At 42.1% G+C, this 18,503-nt stretch overlaps 1 protein-coding gene and 1 long non-coding RNA gene across 4 annotated transcripts in view; one reads left to right on the top strand and one right to left on the bottom strand.

Annotated features, from left to right (window-relative positions):
* The window catches only part of LOC130356966 (uncharacterized), a 107,958-nt gene that overhangs the window by 22,781 nt on the left and 66,674 nt on the right, over positions 1-18,503 (top strand). For both annotated transcript variants that reach the window (XR_008889046.1, XR_008889045.1), the window contains exon 2: positions 450-599. This is a non-coding gene — a long non-coding RNA (uncharacterized LOC130356966). The remainder of the gene's footprint in view (positions 1-449; positions 600-18,503) is intronic.
* Positions 128-18,503, bottom strand: part of LOC130356962 (transient receptor potential cation channel subfamily V member 1-like) — a 76,563-nt gene continuing 58,187 nt past the window's right edge. The window contains exons 10-17 of one of the 2 annotated variants that reach the window (XM_056559181.1): positions 17,194-17,264; positions 14,822-14,987; positions 13,138-13,204; positions 7,498-7,808; positions 6,293-6,420; positions 5,061-5,179; positions 1,712-1,899; positions 128-201 (exon numbers count right to left, since the gene is read on the bottom strand). In XM_056559181.1, coding sequence (XP_056415156.1) covers positions 1,742-1,899; positions 5,061-5,179; positions 6,293-6,420; positions 7,498-7,808; positions 13,138-13,204; positions 14,822-14,987; positions 17,194-17,264 — 1,020 coding nt within the window. In that variant the 3' untranslated portion in view covers positions 128-201; positions 1,712-1,741. Of the gene's footprint in view, positions 202-1,179; positions 1,900-5,060; positions 5,180-6,292; positions 6,421-7,497; positions 7,809-13,137; positions 13,205-14,821; positions 14,988-17,193; positions 17,265-18,503 lie in introns of those variants that run through there. The other variant, XM_056559180.1, reaches the window with a different exon arrangement.

Raw genomic sequence — 18,503 nt, forward strand, 5'->3', positions numbered from 1 at the left:
GACACCACTGCATAGGGGTGGACATGCATTTTTAGATAACTTTGGAGCCTACACTACACATCACCCAATGCAATCACAAAATAATAAAGGTTTGGATAAATTACTTCAATCAGTATGAAAGAATGATGCAAAATTGATCTTTATAGGCAAGTTGTCTGTACAAAAGTGACAGTAGTGTGACTGCTGTATTTCATTTGTTGCCTAAAAGAAAGACAGAAACATGGTCTATTATATAGCACTTCAACGTCAGAATAGGTAGAACTTCCTGAGGTCTATTCAGTACATATAACTATATAGAGTAATGATGGTCCACCAAGCAGACATACTGGGCATCCACACTGTAAAATACACTAAGGAAGAGATTTTGCAGAGTAATAAATAAATGGTTATGCAGTTCCTGAGATCTAAAGTCTATTTCCATGTTTGCATTTCACAAACTCATTTTGCAGTAAAAATCTGACGAAGCGCAAGACGCGCGATAGCGGACCGTCGCCCACCGGCAGCACCCTCCTGTCCCTGACCATCTTCCACCTCCCTGCTATGTCACCCTACTTGTTCCTTCAATAAAGAAGTTTTTTCTGCATCAAACAGTGTCCGAGGTGAGTGCTCCATATCTTACACACGACTGAAAAAATCTGACATTGATGTTGATTCTAAACTGTCGTCTGACAGTGTCGTCTTTCTAATTCAGTAGGGCTAAGACAATGTTAAAGGGGTATTCCACCTCTTAAAAGCATATCCCTTGTCCAAAGAGGAATAAGTGTCTGATCCTTGTGGGTCTGACCTCAGGGAGCCCTTGAGATCTTCAGAACGGTGCCCTGACTCTCCCTGCTGCATGGAGCAGTGGGTCAGCATGTGGTCCAAAGATACCCGAGACCTGTGCTCAATGCCATGCATTGAGGAGACACTCGGGGGGGCCCATTCTATGGATAGGGGATAAGTATTGAATGTCAGGAATATCCCTCTAAGTAGTTTATTTGCATATATATATATATATATATATATATATATATATATACACACACACACACACACACACACAGGTGAAACTCGAAAAATTTGAATATCGTGCAGAAGTCCATTGTATTTCGTTAATGAAACTTAAAAGGAATGGAAGCATGGAAGGCTCCAAAATCTCCTGGTACATGGACGCATTGACCCTGGACTTAATGAAGCACAGTGAACCAACACCAGCAGATGACATGGCTCCCCAAATCATAGTAATGGGGGGGGGGGGGGGGGGGCTGTAAGCAATAATCATCACAATTATAACAAATCACGGCTTGAACTATCTTGTTTTGCATGTAATGAGTCTCTCTCATATATTAGTTTCACCTTTTAAGTTGCATTACTGAAATAAATGAACTATGCACAATATTCTAATTTTTTGAGTTTCACCTGTATATATATTTTAGAGAGGCAGTTTATACATTATTCCAATGTGCTACCACTGTTACAACCTTTCTGTTGCATAAATTTGGGGGTGACTGGGACCAAGCGGGCAACAGCACACATCAATAGGTGCTGCCCATTTCAAAAATTTCTACATGTATATTTCTGCTGTTGCTTTATGTTCTGTCATCTGAAAGGCCATGTACCTTGGTCACATAAGAACATATGACGAAGAGCCCTAGTGACATTGGTTATCTATGTTGTAATGATCTTGTGGAGCTTTTTAATGGAGTGAAATGAAACAATAATATTAAATTACACAGGATGATGTAATACTGCTTTGTCCAGTCTACACATGCTTAGCTGTCATGTCATCGAATGATTCCTGTTCTGTTAAACCCTCAGTTATAGGTTGCAGTGGTACGCCATTCTCCCCCGGCTCTTTGACTCTTTTCCCTTTGATGCTGAATTCTCTGATATGTGGTACCAAGGTCTTCCATGTTTTTGCTACAAATAAAATAACAAAAATCATCATCAATGTTGTCACTGAGAAGAGGAGAACATTTTAAATCATCTATGACTGTTTATTCATCTAAACCATGATGGACATGACTAGATTGATGGCAATAATTGCATATTTAATATTTAAAGGGGTACTCCGCCCCTAGACATCTTATCTCCTATCCAAAGGATAGCGGATAAGATGTTTGATCTCGGCTGCGGCACCCCAGACATCCGATGCACTGGCGAGGGCGGAGCATTGAGGGGCGGGGCGGAGGATCGTGACGTCACGCCCGCCCCTCAATGCAAGTCTATAGGAGTGGGCCAAGAAATTAATTAACACAGAATTTTAAACCTATACAGATTAAAAAATCCAGCATCATAAAATCACAGTTTATTAGATAACATTCCATAGTTGATCTGTTTGTTACATTGTTTCTATGTTTTTCAAATCCACCTCATGGACATCTCTAAAATTATACTGCCACTAAAAATAAATGTATTTAAATGCTGCTCCAGTCCTCGGCTGCAGTCTTCTTCCTGGTTGTCAGTGGTCAACCATCACACCATTGTTGGCCTCAGCGATGTGGGTGAGCTGCAGTGTGATGCGTTGACCACCAACAACCTAGAAGAAGACTGCAGCCGAGGACTGGAGCAGCGATACCAGGGCACCGAGGGAGCGGTTACATGTAAGTCCAGTTTGCTGCTTTAGATCCTGGCACCCTGGGCATAATGGCAGATATACAGCTGCAAGTGCAGCGGGGGCTGAGCAGGAGATATACATTCTATACATCTGGCCCATCCAAGAGCTGGGTAGCGATGTTGTACATCACTACTTAACTGTGTTACTTATATACACTAACATCACGATCTATATAGTTAACGTGGGCTGTAGGGGAATATTTATTGTAATAAAATTTATTTTTTACTTGCATTGTGCTTAGTAGTGGAAGCTGTCTTATAGACGGCATCAGCCTGTAAAGCCCGTAAAAGGGCTATTGCTACCCCCCCCTTTTTTTTTTTTACCCTGATACCCACCACCATAGGAGTACCAAGAAAAGTCAGGTACTTCCAGGGCCATAATAAATGTCCCTTGTCCCCCAGGTAACATCTTCCTGCTACTGCTTGTTTTGTATCTGGCTGTTTATTGTAAATAGGGTGTTCCCACACATATTTTTAAATGTATTTATTTTTTTAGATACCGCTGTATACTGTACAGCCTGTAGTAGCATTTGCATACAAGTTCACCCTCAGATTGATATCACTGTTCTCAGTGTATTCCTGGGGGTGGCCCTGTATGCAAATGCTACAAAAAGTTACCCCCCCCCCCCCCCACATTATTATATAAATGTACTGGACAAGGAGATGAGGAAGAATACAGAAATAGGATGGCGGGGATGAGTAATAAAATAAAACACTACAAGCAAGTACTTTTGAAAGAGAAAGTAAATTGCTCAATAACTTTTTGTAATAGTTGAATTGAGTCACATCTGTCCCATTTTGCACCATTTGCTGCACCTTTTAGTGATCTGCAATTTTCAGAAAATTCTCTACCTGTGAACGTTTTTTTTTTTTTGCTTAGACCGTATATACTCGAGTATAAGCCGAGTTTTTCAGCACGATTTTTCGTGCTGAAAACTCCCCCCTCGGCTTATACTCGAGTGAACTCCCCCACCCGCAGTGGTCTTCAACCTGCGGACCTCCAGAGGTTTCAAAACTACAACTCCCAGCAAGCCCGGGCAGCCATCGGCTGTCCGGGCTTGCTGGGAGTTGTAGTTTTGAAACCTCCGGAGGTCCGCAGGTTGAAGACCACTGCGGCCTTCGACATCATCCAGCCCCCTCTCACCCCCCTTTAGTTCTGTACAGTACTCACTTCCGCTCGGCGCTGGTCTGGTGCTGCAGGACTGTCCGGAGAGGAGGTGGTCCGGTGGGATAGTGGTTCCGGGCTGCTATCTTCACCGGGGAGGCCTCTTCTAAGCGCTTCGGGCCCAGCCCCAGAATAGTCACGTTGCCTTGACAACGACGCAGAGGTACGTTCATTGCCAACGTACTTCTGCGTCATTGTCAAGGCAACACCTCTATTCCGGGCCGGAAGCGCGGAGAAGAGGCGCCCCCGGTGAAGATAGCTCCCCGGAACCACTATCCCACCGGACCACCTCCTCACCGGACAGTTCTGCAGGACCGGACCAGCGCCGAGCGGAGGTGAGTACTGTACAGAACTAAAGGGGGGTGAGAGGGGGCTGGATGATGTCGAAGGCCGCAGTGGTCTTGAACCTGCGGACCTCCGGAGGTTTCAAAACTACAACTCCCAGCAAGCCCGGACAGCCGATGGCTGCCCGGGCTTGCTGGGAGTTGTAGTTTTGAAACCTCTGGAGGTCCACAGGTTGAAGACCACTGAGGGCGGATGATGAGAAGAGGATGATGAAGGGGGGTGTGGGATGATGACAAGAGGATGATGAAGGGGGGGGGATGATGAAGGGGGGTGGGGATGATGACAAGGGGATGATGAAGGGGGGTGTGTGGGATGATTACAAGGGGATGATGAAGGGGGGTGGGGATGATGACAAGGGGATGATGAAGGGGGGTGGGGATGATGACAAGGGGATGATGAAGGGGGGATGTGTGGGATGATGACAAGGGGATGATGACAGGTGATGATGATGATGAGGGTCTGGATGATGACAGGCGGTGATGATGATGAGGATGTTAATGACGGGTCTGGATGATGACAGGGGGGGATGATGTATTTCCCACCCTAGGCTTATACTCGAGTCAATAACTTTTCCTGGGATTTTCGGTTGAAATTAGGGGTCTCGGCTTATACTCGGGTCGGCTTATACTCGAGTATATACGGTAATCATTAGCAACTTTTGTAAAAAGGCATAAAAAATTGCGCAAGCAAAGAATTTTTGTGCAAGCTAACTCCAATGAGAACCAAGCTAACAAATGGCATGATACTGGTTTGCTTCATCTAACAAATGGCATGACGTTGTTTTTTTCTAATGGAATGCAGTATAGAAAGTGTATGTTCTCCGTTACCAAGAAATCAGGGTTTACTCTCAATCTCTTTTAATGGTCTTTCCCACCTCTAAGGCCTAGTCATATGTGAAGTATCTATTTACTACCTGGTAGACTTTAATAGCTATGACAGGACATCACACTCTTACCTCTGCGTATTCGCATTGAAGAGTTATTTGGATTACTTTTCATGAGCCCAGAATTTCCAGGGTCTTCATTGATGATCCCTAAGTTTGTGTTCCATCTGGTCCAGTTAACCTCATCAACTCTGAATAGATCAAGTGTGAAAAGTTTACTGAATTTATATAGATATATAATTATATAGTTTTACTGTACACATTTTTTATATGGCTCCCTGTGCACTGAAAATTAAAAAAGCATACTTTCCTCCCCTATCAAGTCTTCCAGTTTTTACTGCAGTCCTTTTCTTCCCCCTTCCAAAGACTTCTCATTTGGGAAGAAACTGCTCGGTCAATTCAGCGATTGGCTGCTCAGGCACAAAACGTCATTGAAAATAGGAAGAAGAGGACTCCAGTGGGAATCGAAAGACCTGACAGGGGCAGCAGTTTGGGAGCTTGGTGTGATTCCATCTAATTACACGAGATGGGCTCCAATATAATCTATGAAGCCCATTTTCTATAATCAGTCGGACTGTGTGCTGAGAAGGGGGGTGAAGCATGTTGCGCCTTCACCTGGTTATAACTAACGATTGGAAGAGGTCTCAGCATTGAGATCCCAACTCATAAGCATGGGAACCCCCACAAATCTGGGGGGGGGGGTTTAGCATTTAACTAGGACAGCTCTGGGCTGCTTCTTTGGATGTCACACACCTGCTCCAGGACAATTACTGCTGGTGTACAGTGACAGCCAGTGATCCTCCAATGATGACAGCAGTTCCAGCCTTGTGACCAGGTGCAGCACACTCATCACTGGCTCCCGCTTAGTGACTATAAAGTGGCAACTCAGACACGGCTCCTGTTTTGCATCTGGTGGTTCCTGGGCTTCTGACCTGTTCTTCCCAGATCACTCTGTCCCGCAGACCCTCTGTCCCCAGACCCCTGTGTCCTGCGGACTCTTCTGTCCCCCAGACGCCTCTCTCCCACAGACTCCTCTGTCCCTCAAGACCCCACTATCCTGCAAACTCCTCTGTCCTCCCTAGTAGTCCCCAGATCCCCCTCTGTCCTGCAGACTCCTCTGCCCCCAGACCCCTCTATGCTGCAGAATCCTCTGTCCCCCAGACCCCTCTGTCCTGCAGACTCATTTGTCCCCCGACTCCTGTATCTTGCAGACTCCCCTGTCATCTAGACCTCTTTGTCCTACAGACTCCTCTGCTCCCCAGATCCCTCTGTCCCCTCTAGAACCATCTGTAAAATTCTGTTACCTGAAGCACCATCTGTAATCCTCCTTCCCATCGGGTGTCAGTCCCACCAGGACAGATTTTCCAGATCGATGCCTGTTCGTAAAGTAGGTCAGCAAACTTTTTTCTATATCAAGAATTGTAATCGCTCTCTGCAAAATAAACAATTTTGTTTAAGGCCATGTTTGCTGATATCATGACTCTGATTGTACAGCTTCATCTCTTCTCATTGATACAGTAAATTCGAAACCATGAAAAACATTTTATTTTTAATTCTTTTATAAATTATGTAGTATCAATTCCTCAATGTACTAGGTGTCATGCCCCCTCCCACAGAAATGAATGAAGGGGGCATGGCGTGATGTCACGATCATGGAAGCCCCAGGATTCAGTGACCTAATGCAGCGGAGATCACGGGGGGTCCCAGCGATACTTTGGATATGGGATAACATGTCTAGGAGCGGAGTACCCCTTTAATATTAATATTTATTCAACCCGATTCCTTTTCTTCAACATATTAATTCTCTTATTATTGATCTTTTTATTTATTGAAAGTGAACCTGTAAGCTGTTTTATGCTGCCGGAACCACTGGCAGCATGAAACAGAATCAGGAAGCATGATCCCAACTTACTATGATTTACTCTGAAATGCTCGGACGACTTATACTTCTCTCCTCTGTGGGAACCACTTCTACATTTGGTTTAAAAAACTGTACATCAAAGTTACCAAAACACTTTCAGCAGGGGACACTACAGCAGCGACAGGGCTTACATGGCATCACAAACAGGATGTTTGTAAAGGTTGCAAGTTTTTGATCAAATCTTCTAAAGTACAATCTTATGTAGACAGTTTTAATAATTGGGCAAAAAAAATCATGGCTCTGTCTATTGGCAATGGGAACCATCATGACACTAAGGTCACATTTGAAGCCAAGGACTAATGGACTCTTCAGACAGGAATATCTTACTAGGCTCTATAACTCTAAGCAGATATTGATGCACCCTATTAATAATACGTGCCATTTATAATACTGGTTACTTATTATGAGGCTGAGGGGACTTAGGGCCCCAGAGGCACCAGTGCACAGTAGAGATTTCTTCTACACCCATTATAGCTAAGCCTAAGCTAACAGCAGAATTACTTGTGGATCACATAAACTAAAATAAGAGAACCAAACTAAATGAAAAGAAACAAAATATATTTAATTCTGAAAAATAAACTGGATTACCTGTAATTTCCAGATGCCTTTGCTCTCCTGAGCAATCTTGCTTACCGTTTCCCCCATCAGTGCTATGAGCATGTTAAGCAGGAGGATGTAAGTGAGTATGACATATGTAATGAGTAGAAAGATAAATACAGTCTTGTACTTGTAGTTCTCAGTGAACTCCAAATCTCCCATTCCAATGGCAAACTTGAACAGTTCCTGCGATGTGTAATATAAACTGTTATATGACGCCGGATCAGCTTTACAGCAACGTTTGGTATAACAAGTGCCATTGTCACTCCTTCCATCACCATCTTCTATAAGGGTTACCAAGGCTGCCAAATATTACACAAAATGACACAATATATCAATAGATAGATAAATACTGTAGATGGATATGAGTTAGATAGAAGTGAGATAGTTAGACATATGGATGCGATAGATAGATATGAGATAGATAGATATGATAGATAGATGATAGATAGATATGAGATAGATATGATAGATAGATAGACAGACATATAGATAAACAGATATGAGTGAGATATAAGATAGATAGATAGATATCCATACCATAAAGAAATTCTGCAGCACTCCAAAATACGTGAAACTTGGGTGAAGTTTATTAGCCTGACGGCATAGCAACGTTTCGGCTGCCCACTTGCAGCCTTTCCCATGCTTGAAAAAGGCTGCAAGTGGGCAGCCGATACGTCGCTATGCTGACAGGCTAATAAACTTCACCCAAGTTTCACGTATTTTGGAGTGCTGCAGAATTTCTTTATGGTATGGATATCGGAGATTGACCTGTAAATTGGGACAGCGATCTGCTGGCACCCATCCCTATCCTTCTTATTTGGTTGTGCTGCTCCATTATTTCTAGAAGTGAGATAGCTAGATATATGGATACGATAGATAGATAGATATGAGATAGATAGATATGTGAGAGATATAAGTTAGATAGATACATAGATAGACAGACATATATTGGGAGACTTATCAAAGGATTTAGACAGTTTTTTCCCATCTAAAATTGCACAGAAAGTCGCAGTCTAAATATGTGCGACTTTTTCGCGACTTTTGCTTTAGAGTATTTTTAGAACATGATGCATGCAAGTCTATTTTATATAGAAAAATGCATTGGTGCTGAATTTATCAATAACAAATTTTCTGCGAAAAGTCGCATCGGCGGAAAGTAAGCTGAAATGTCAGACCATGTTGGAGCAGGTTTAAATACAGTCTAAACCGTAGATCTCGAAATCCGTGCGCAGAATTTATCAAGAGACGTGCGACTTTTGATAAGTTAAGCGCACAATAGATCGGCCTTACGCTCTGTAGGTTGGCCTATATTGATGCGGGAAATAGACAACTCTGATAAATCTCCCCCATAGATAGACAGATATGAGAGAGATTTACAGTATGTTAGATAAATAGATAGATAGATCAATAGATTTTACAAAACATTTAGTAGATGGGAAATTAATGATTAATTCTAATCATCTATGGTGATCTCTTTTTTGCTATATTTATGGCAAAGCTCAGCCTTGGGGCCACATGTTTTTCTGGAACTAGACACTGAATTTGCCCCTTCCTTAGTCCTGATATCTCTTGCACTTAGATTAGGAAGGAACTGTCACCAAATTTGGGCTTACATTCCTACTCTAGTTATTGCATAGCATTTTAGAATATAAACTAACTGCTAATCTTAATCCATCTATGATCATTCTTCATTTTGAGTCCCAATCACATTAAAATATAGATTTAGTTAAAGGGTTCTCCGGTGGAAAACTTTTTTTTTAATCAACTGGTGCAAGAAAGTTAAACAGATTTGTAAATGACTTCTATTAAAAAAAATCTTAATCCTTTCAGTACTTATTAGCTGCTGAATACTACAGAGGAAATTCTTTTCATTTTGGAACACAGTACTCTCATAGAAACATAGAATGTGTCGGCAGATAAGAACCATTTGGCCCATCTAGTCTGCCCAATAATCTGAATCCTATCAATAGTCCCTGGCCCTATCATATATGAAGGATAGCCTTTTGCTTATCCCATGCATGTTTAAACTCCTTCACTGTATTTGCAGCGATCACTTCTGCAGGAAGGCTATTCCATGCATCCACTACTCTCTCAGTAAAGTAATACTTCCTGATATTACTACATAAACCTTTGTCCCTCTAATTTAAAACTATGTCCTCTTGTGGTAGTTTTTCTTCTTTTAAATATGCTCTCCTCCTTTACCGTGTTGATTCCCTTTATGTATTTAAAAGTCTCTATCATATCCCCTCTGTCTATTCTTTCTTCTATACATGTTAAGGTCCTTTAACCTTTTCTGGTACGTTTTATCCTGCAATCCATGTACTAGTTTAGTATCTTCTCTGAACTCTCTCTAGAGTATCTATATCCTTCTGGAGATACGGCCTCCAGTACTGCGCACAATACTCCAAGTGAGGTCTAACCAGTGTTCTGTACAGCGGAATGAGCACTTCTCTCCTTCTACTGCTTATACCTCTCCCTATACATCCAAGCATTCTACTAGCATTTCCTGCTGCTCTATTACATTGTCTTCCTACCTTTAAGTCTTCTGAAATAATTACTCCTAAATCCCTCTCCTCAGATACTGAGGTCAGGGCTGTGTCAAATATTCTACATTTTGCCCAAGGGTTTTTACGCCCCAGGTGCATTATCTTGCACTTATCCACATTAAATTTCAGTTGCCAGAGTTCTGACCATTCTTCTAGTTTGCCTAAATCCTTTTCCATTTGGCGTATCCCTCCAGGAACATCAACCCTGTTACATATCTTTGTGTCATCAGCAAAAAGACATACCTTACCATCGAGACCTTTTGCGATATCACTAATGAAGATATTAAACAATATTGGTCCCAGTACAGATCCCTGAGGTCCACACTGGTAACAAGACCTTGCTCTGAATATTCTCCATTGACTATAACCCTCTGTTGTCTGTCACTCAGCCACTGCCTAATCCACTCAACAATATGGGAGTCCAAGCTCAATGACTGTATTTTATTGATAAGTCTTCTATGTGGGACAGTGTCAAAAGCCTTACTAAAATCTAGATATGCGATGTCTACTGCTCCTCCACCGTCTATTATTTTAGTCACCCAGTCAAAAAAATCAATAAGATTTGTTTGACATGATCTCTCTGCTGACATCACAAGCACAGTGCTCTCTGCTGACATCTCTGTCCATTTTAGGAACTGTCCAGAGCAGCATATGTTTGCTATGGGGATTTTCTCCTACTCTGGACAGTTCTTAAAATGGACAGAGATGTCAGCAGAGAGCACTGTGCTTGTGATGTCAGCAGAGAGATCATGTCAAACAAATCTTATTGATTTTTTTGACTGGATGACTAAAATAATAGATGGCGGAGGGGCAGTAGACATCGCATATCTAGATTTTAGTAAGGCTTTTGACACTGCCCCACATAGAAGACTCCTCTGTAGTATTCTGCAGCTAATAAGTACTTGAAGGATTAAGATTTTTAATAGAAGTAATTAACAAATCTGTTTAACTTTCTGGCACCAGTTGATAAAAAAATAAATAAAAAAAATAAAAAAGTTTTCCATCGGAGTACCCCTTTAAATCATCCAGCAATACTATATCACTAGAGTGCCAACTTCTGGTTGGAGTGAGAGAGGTGGAAGTTATGGCAGTATTTCTTCCCTGTATTACATGATCCAAATTTTTCAACAATGTGCATCTTAATTAATGTAGTGCAGGCTAAAAATTATCCAAAATTCTGACTCTTTGTAACTCACTCTGTACCAATCGCCAACTATAGTAATCATTTTTTAAATTTTATTAATTTGCATCATGTCAACATATTCTGTAGTGCTCTACGCCGCTGGAGTCCCTGTCCTGGAGCTTATACTGGGGCAAAAAAGGATTTAGTCAGCCACCAATTTGTGCACGTTCTCCCACTTAAAAAAGATGAGAGAGGCCTGTAATTTTCCTTCATAGGTATACCTCAACTATGAGAGACATAATGAGAAAAAACATCCATAAAATCACATTGTCTGATTTTTAAAGAAGTTATTTGCATATTATGGTGGCAAATAAGTATTTGGTCACCTACAAAAGTTCATCTCATTACTTTGTTATATACCCTTTGTTGGCGATGACAAACATTTTCTGTAAGTCTTCACAAGTTTTTCACACACTGTTGCTGGTATTTTGGCCCATTCTATGCAGATCTCCTCTAGAGCAGTGATGTTTTGGGGCTGTCGCTGGGTAACACGGACTTTCAATTCCCTCCAAAGGTTTTCTATGGGGTTGTGATCTGGAGACTGGCTAGGCCACTCCAGGACCTTGATATGCTTCTTATGAAACCACTCCTTTGTTGCCTGAGCGGTGTGTTTGGGATCATTGTCATGCTGAAAGACCCAGCCACGTTTCATCTTCAATGCCATTGCTGATGGACAATGCCCTTGCTGGATGATTGTGAGATGAAACTCTCACAATACATGGCCCCATTCATTCTTCCCTTTACATGGATAAGTCATCCTGGTCCCTTTGCTGAAAAACAGCCCCAAAGCATGATGTTTCCACCCCCATGCTTCACAGCAGGTATGGTGTTCTTTTGATGCAACTCAGCATTCTTTCTCCTCCAAACACGACGAGTTGAGTTTTTACCAAAAAGTTCTATTTTGGTTTCATCTGACCCTTTGACATTCTCCCAATCCTCTTCTGGATCATCCAAATGCTCTCTAGCAAACTTCAGATGGGCCCGGACATGTACTGGCTTAAGCAACCTTTTATACTTTGGTCCCAGCTCTCTGCAGGTCATTCACTAGATCCCCCTGTGTGGTTCACTGTTCTTGTGATCATTTTGACACAACGGGGTGAGATCTTGCATGGAGCCCCAGATCGAGGGAGATTATCAGTGGTGTTGTATGTCTTCCATTTTCTAATAATTGCTCCCACTGTTGATTTCTTCACACCAAGCTGCTTGACTATTGCAGATTCAGTCTTCCCAGCCTGGTGCAGGTCTACAATTTTGTTTCTGGTGTCTTTCGACAGCTCTTTGGTCTTCTTCTCCATAGTTGAGTTTGGAGTGTGACTGTTGAGTGTCACTGAGGTTGTGGACAGGTGTCTTTTATACTAATAACAAGTTCAAACAGGTGTCATTAATACAGGTAATGAGTGGAGGACAGAGGAGGCTCTTAAAAAAGAAGTTGCAGGTCTGTGAGAGCCAGAAATCTTGCTTGTTTGTAGGTGACCAAATACTTATTATCCACCATAATTTGCAAATAAATTCTTTAATTTTATGTACAATTTTATGTGATTTTATGGATTTTTTTTTCTCATTATGTCTCTCATAGGTGAGGTATACCTATGCTGAAAATTACAGGTCTCTCTCATCTTTTTAAGAAGGAAAATTTCAAATTATCCAGAGGAAATCCAAACAAACACAGGGAGAACATACAAACTCCATGCAGACATTGCTGTAGGTCAGATTCCAACCCAGGGCCAAGTTTTGCAAGGTGAAAATGCTAGCCACTAAGCCACTCTAAGCCAGTATGTGTAAATCAATATCATACGGCTTAGTAATATGCTGTTATTCTATAAAACCTGCTATAACCTGAATAACCTTCTAAATGAACAGATGAATTTGTAGAAAATAGAACTGAATTGTATTACATACCTGTTGCAAACCCAATGAGAAACAGAATGTAAACAAACATGAAGCGAAGCATATCCCGTAAAATCATCTGTAAAAGAGAAAAACATTTACAGTACATTGGGGAGGTCAATTTCCTTGCTTAATTTTTCTCACAGAAATCCATGGTAAAATGAAGCAGAATGATGCGATTTTACCAGTGGATTTCAGTGGAAGAATGGACACTTATAAAAGTGCAGCATAATGTATAGACAAGCTTCTCATATCTATTACAATATATTAAAGGTTATTAGAAGTGGAGTTAAATGAAATAAAGCAGTAATTATGGGGCTGACATTTTAGACTAGTGGGGACCCTAGTCATTTCTATGGGGGAGTTTTCTAGGCATACTGTGTGACCTGTTCAGATTTTATTTTGCAGGTAGTAGGGGCTGAATATTAAAAGTGAATGGTCTGATCCTGTCTTATTTATCTACTGGTGTCCCTGTAGTCCCATGTCTCATTTTTATTCTCTACATAACAGGAAGTGTCTGCTTATTATTAGTGTGGTGTCCTGGTACCGTATTTCATACGTTACCTTTGCAGAGGTCCCCATAGTCAGAGTCCCTAGGACGTCGGGGTCCCTCTTCTGTAGTTTTCCCCTTGTCACCCCTCCGTTAGTCAATGACTATATAGAAGTTCTTATAAGTATAAGTATAGATATATGTATATATGTAATTGTCTACCTGTTTGAGCATAGCAGAACCTGTGGGTCACGTGATTAGGTTAGAACTCTATGGTTTTGCTATAGGACCTTTGGAGGTTCCCATGACGTGTTCACCCACAATGCACTGTAACGGTGAGTGACAGTTGTTATGGACCAATCCAAAACGGCCAACCCCTGCCCATATAAGGGACCTGCGCCATCTTGATCCTTCTCTTGGGTTTCTGACTCTGGAAGAGGTAGGACCTCCGCAGCTTACAAGACGTTTTACTAGGCCAAAGCCTTGCGGCCTCGGCCTCTAACATAGCGGATAGACTAAACAATTCCCCGCTACTCATCGCAAGATCACTGGACTTAAACTCACCCTTAAATCCAGCGGATCTCTGCTATACAATCCTTAAGAAGCTAAACTGAGCTTACCTGATCCCAGCCAACTGTCAATCGCTGCTCAAGCTGTATGCATAGAGACTCTGTTATCTGGACTGTTACTATTGCTGCATGTACAGATATTCTTCAGTAAAAGTTCCTGCAAGTTTTCAGTTAACAGTGGTTGTGGACAATCCTTTATTTCTGCATCACCTATTGCTCTTGGGAAGGGTGGCAATAGGCCTATCAAGAACACAGCATTTAACCCTCACCCTGGCGTCACGAGTGACAAGGGTTAACAGCGCCCTTTATTATCCCGAACACCAACACCCTAACTACCCTACACCCCCACAAGGCTTGCCACACAATCCAGCCACCACATTAGGCTTAGTCTGACGTAGTCAGAATAAAAACTGCAAGATTTCAGGATTGTTTTATAATATAAAAAAAAATTTGGAATTTCCATTTCAGTCACTTCTATGCCATTACAATCGCACATTTTCCATTTCCAGTCTCAGAAAAACTGACAACAAATGAGACTATGTATAGACCTGCCTGTGTTTTATAAAGACTAAGCAAATCCATATAGGTAAATGTTAACCAAGTGGATAGAAGAAACACGAATGGATACGTCACTGACCTTCTCAATCATCACGGCATAAATCCCCATTTGCTGGAAGCCTCTTGTAAAGTAAAGCACATTGACCCAGCTCATTGCTAAGCAAACAACCATAAATCCGACATATTCATGTCTCCCAAAAAAGTATAATAATGTAGATATCAAGAGGAGAAGTGACTGAAAAAAACTGGAAGAAACAAAGGACAAAAACAGACATCAGGACCAAACTATAGAGAGGGAAACAGGGTTGTATGGGGCCTTCACCATCTAGGGGCCTCTACCTCCCATATCCCTAAAACACTTCCCAGATAAGCTTCAAACTCCAAGAAATAGGAGGATAAAACAGGATCAACTTCTATGTGTGTGCTTCCCCACTGCAGCTTTAAAGGGGTACTCCGCCCCTAGACATGTTATCCCCTATCCAAAGAATAGGAGATAAGATGTTCTGATCGCGGATGCCCTGCCATTGGGGACCCCCACTATCTCGGCTGTGGGACCCCAGACATCTGGTGCACGGAGCGAACTTCGCTTCATGCCGGATGACTGGCGATGTGGGGTGGAGGCTTGTGACGTCAATGTCACACCCCGCTCGTGATGTCATGACCACGCCCCCTCAATGCAAGTCTATGGGAGACTTGCATTGAGGGGGCCTGGCCTTGACGTCACGAGCGGGGAGTGACTGTGACATCACGAGCCTCTGGTGCTCTAAACAAACGCCAGGTACAGCAGGGAGATTGTGGGGGTCCCCAGCGGCAGGACTCCCGCGATCAGACATCTTATCCCCTATCCTTTGGATAGGGGATAAAATGTCTAGGGGCTGAGTACCCCTTTAAGTGTACAGTAGTTTTCTTTATATACATTATTGGTTTTCCTGTAGGGAGGCACTTTTTGGTTATCTTATTGGCAAAAAAACATCTAACCAATATTTTTAACCTTATAAGGTGTTCTTCCATATTCCATCACACACTGATCAATGGTGGGCCAAATGCTGGTATCACTAAGGTACGCACTCTAAAAATCACCTGGACAGCAATCTACAGGGTGGGCCATCTATATGGATACACCTTAATAAAATGGGAATGGTTGGTGATAACTCCTGTTTGTTGCACATTAGTATATGTGAGGGGGGAAACTTTTCAAGATGGGTGGGGACCATGGCGGCCATTTTGAAGTTGGCCATTTTGAATCCAACTTTTGTTTTTTCAATAGGAAGAAGGTCATGTGACACATCAAACTTATTGGGAATGTCACAAGAAAAACAATGATGTGCTTGGTTTTAACGTAATATATTCTTTCATGAGTTATTTACAAGTTTCTGACCACTTATAAAATGGTTCAATGTGCTGCCCATTGTGTTGGATTGTCAATGCAACCCTCTTCTCCGACTCTTCACACACTGATAGCAACACCGCAGGAGAAATGCTAGCACAGGCTTCCAGTATCCGTAGTTTCAGGTGCTGCACATCTCGTATCTTCCCAGCATAGACAATTGCCTTCAGATGACCCCAAAGATAAAAGTCTAAGGGGGTCAGATCGGGAGACCTTGGGGGCCATTCAACTGGCTACATGATGATGTGTTTCCCTCTTTATGCACTGAAGCTGGCACGTTTCCTGAGTTTTTCCAGCAAGATGGTGCACCACCACATTATGGGTGTCAGATCCGAGCATTCCTAGATGAACAGTTTCCTGGAAAGTGGATTGTTAGTCGTGGGCTAGTTGAATGGCCTCCAAGGTCTCCCAATCTGACCCCCTTAGACTTTTATCTTTGGGGTCATCTGAAGGCAATTGTCTATGCTGTGAAGATATGAGATGTACAGCACCTGAAACTACGGATACTGGAAGCCTGTGCTAGCATTTCTCCTGTGGTGTTGCTATCAGTGTGTGAAGAGTTGGAGAAGAGGTTTGCATTGACAATCCAACACAATGGGCAGCACATTGAACACATTTTATACGTGGTAAGAAACTTGTAACTAACTCATGAAAGAATAAAGTTATGTTTAAACCAAGCACATCATTGTTTTTCTTGTAAAATTCCCAATAAGTTTGATGTGTCACATGACCCTCTTCCTATTGAAAAAACAAAAGTTGGAGTCAGAATGGCCGACTTCAAAATGGCCGCCATGGTCACCACCCATCTTGAAAAGTTTCCCCCTCACATATACTAATGTGCCACAAACAGGAAGTAGGAAGTTAATATCACCAACCATTCCCATTTTATTAAGGTGTATCCATATATATGGCCCCTGTTATAGAGGATTCACATTTACAAAGCAAGCATATACAGGGAGTATATGCTTGCTTTGTAACTGTGAATCCTCTATAACAGGTTTAGTGCTTCACTTACCTTTCACTTCACAGCAGAATAGAAGAAATTGCCTAAAATAGAGACTTACAACAAAACGTCACTGTAGCTGTCTACAAGCAGCGTCTTCAGGGACAAATGTCTCTGCATGAAGTACTGGATCTGAAAGAACCAAAGTATATTGAATTACTCTAATCTGAAAAATATGTGCAAATGGATAGACTAGAGATACAACATTTCAGAAAATTTTAAAGAGATGGAAAATGGAAATATTTGGGGAAAAATGCAGTGGAGTAGTTTAATGCAATGAAAATCATTTCAATGCTAGATGTTGGTCTCACCATTATACTGAGAAGAAGAAAAGAAAAAATATTTACAAGTCAGCCAGACTAATTTACGTAGGCAAAGATTATCTGTGATGGAGGAGAATATTAAGAAAACCTAGTTATTCAGACACATTTATCCTCTTTCCTGTCATTAAAGAAAAACAAACAGATATAAGTTAAAGTGGTATTTTGGCTTTATACATCTTTTCCCCTATCCAAAGGATAGGGGATAAGATGTACGATCGCAGGGGTCCCACCGCTGCGGACCCCCGCGATCTGAGTGCGGACGTGATGTCACCCATAGACATGAATGGAGGGGGTGTGGCGTGACATCACTAGAGGGTGTGGTGTGACGTCACATTCCGGTCTCGGAGGCAGGACCCCTGCGATCATACAGCTTATCCCCTATGCTTTGGATAGGGGATAAGATGTATCAAGCCGAAATACCCCTTTAACTCTGAAAGTACTACACCTATTATTGTAAGTGACCCCTCTTTTTAGAGCTGTTCACCCGCACTATAACCCAGTATATTCGGTTTAGTTTGGGTGAACTAGCTGTTAGATTTTCTTTATAGGCCAGAAAGGACAAAAATATGAATTACTGTAATACCAACTATCAGTTTATGGAGCCCAGCCACAACCAAACTAAACTAAAACCTTTTTCCTGACAGTGCCCTTAGAGATAGAAATGTCCATTACTCTTCTTTATATGGTATCTGTCATTAGGAACAATTTTGGATATTTTGTAGATCATGTCATATATTAAACATTGTATTTAATAAAAAAGGGGTTTCCCTTTCAGGTCCTGCCCACAGTCCTGTCTCCCTCATCTCAGCACAGCACTCGCTCTCTGCCCTGTCAATCAAGCAGGCGAGAGTGAGCGATGTGCACGGCAGGTCAACTCTGTGCAAAACAGAGAGGATGGGATTCAGAGGCAGCCTGTCGCGATTGCCTCCAAATTCTATGCACATTCCCAAACCTGAGTCCAGCAGGGCTTCATGTGACGTTGCGCCTTCTGGAAAATGCGCCCTACAGCACTCGAGCACTTCAGTGAGCTGAGGAATCAGAGCTACAG

This window comes from Hyla sarda, chromosome 2 (assembly GCF_029499605.1).
Source record: "Hyla sarda isolate aHylSar1 chromosome 2, aHylSar1.hap1, whole genome shotgun sequence".
NCBI classification, from domain to species: Eukaryota; Metazoa; Chordata; class Amphibia; order Anura; family Hylidae; genus Hyla; species Hyla sarda.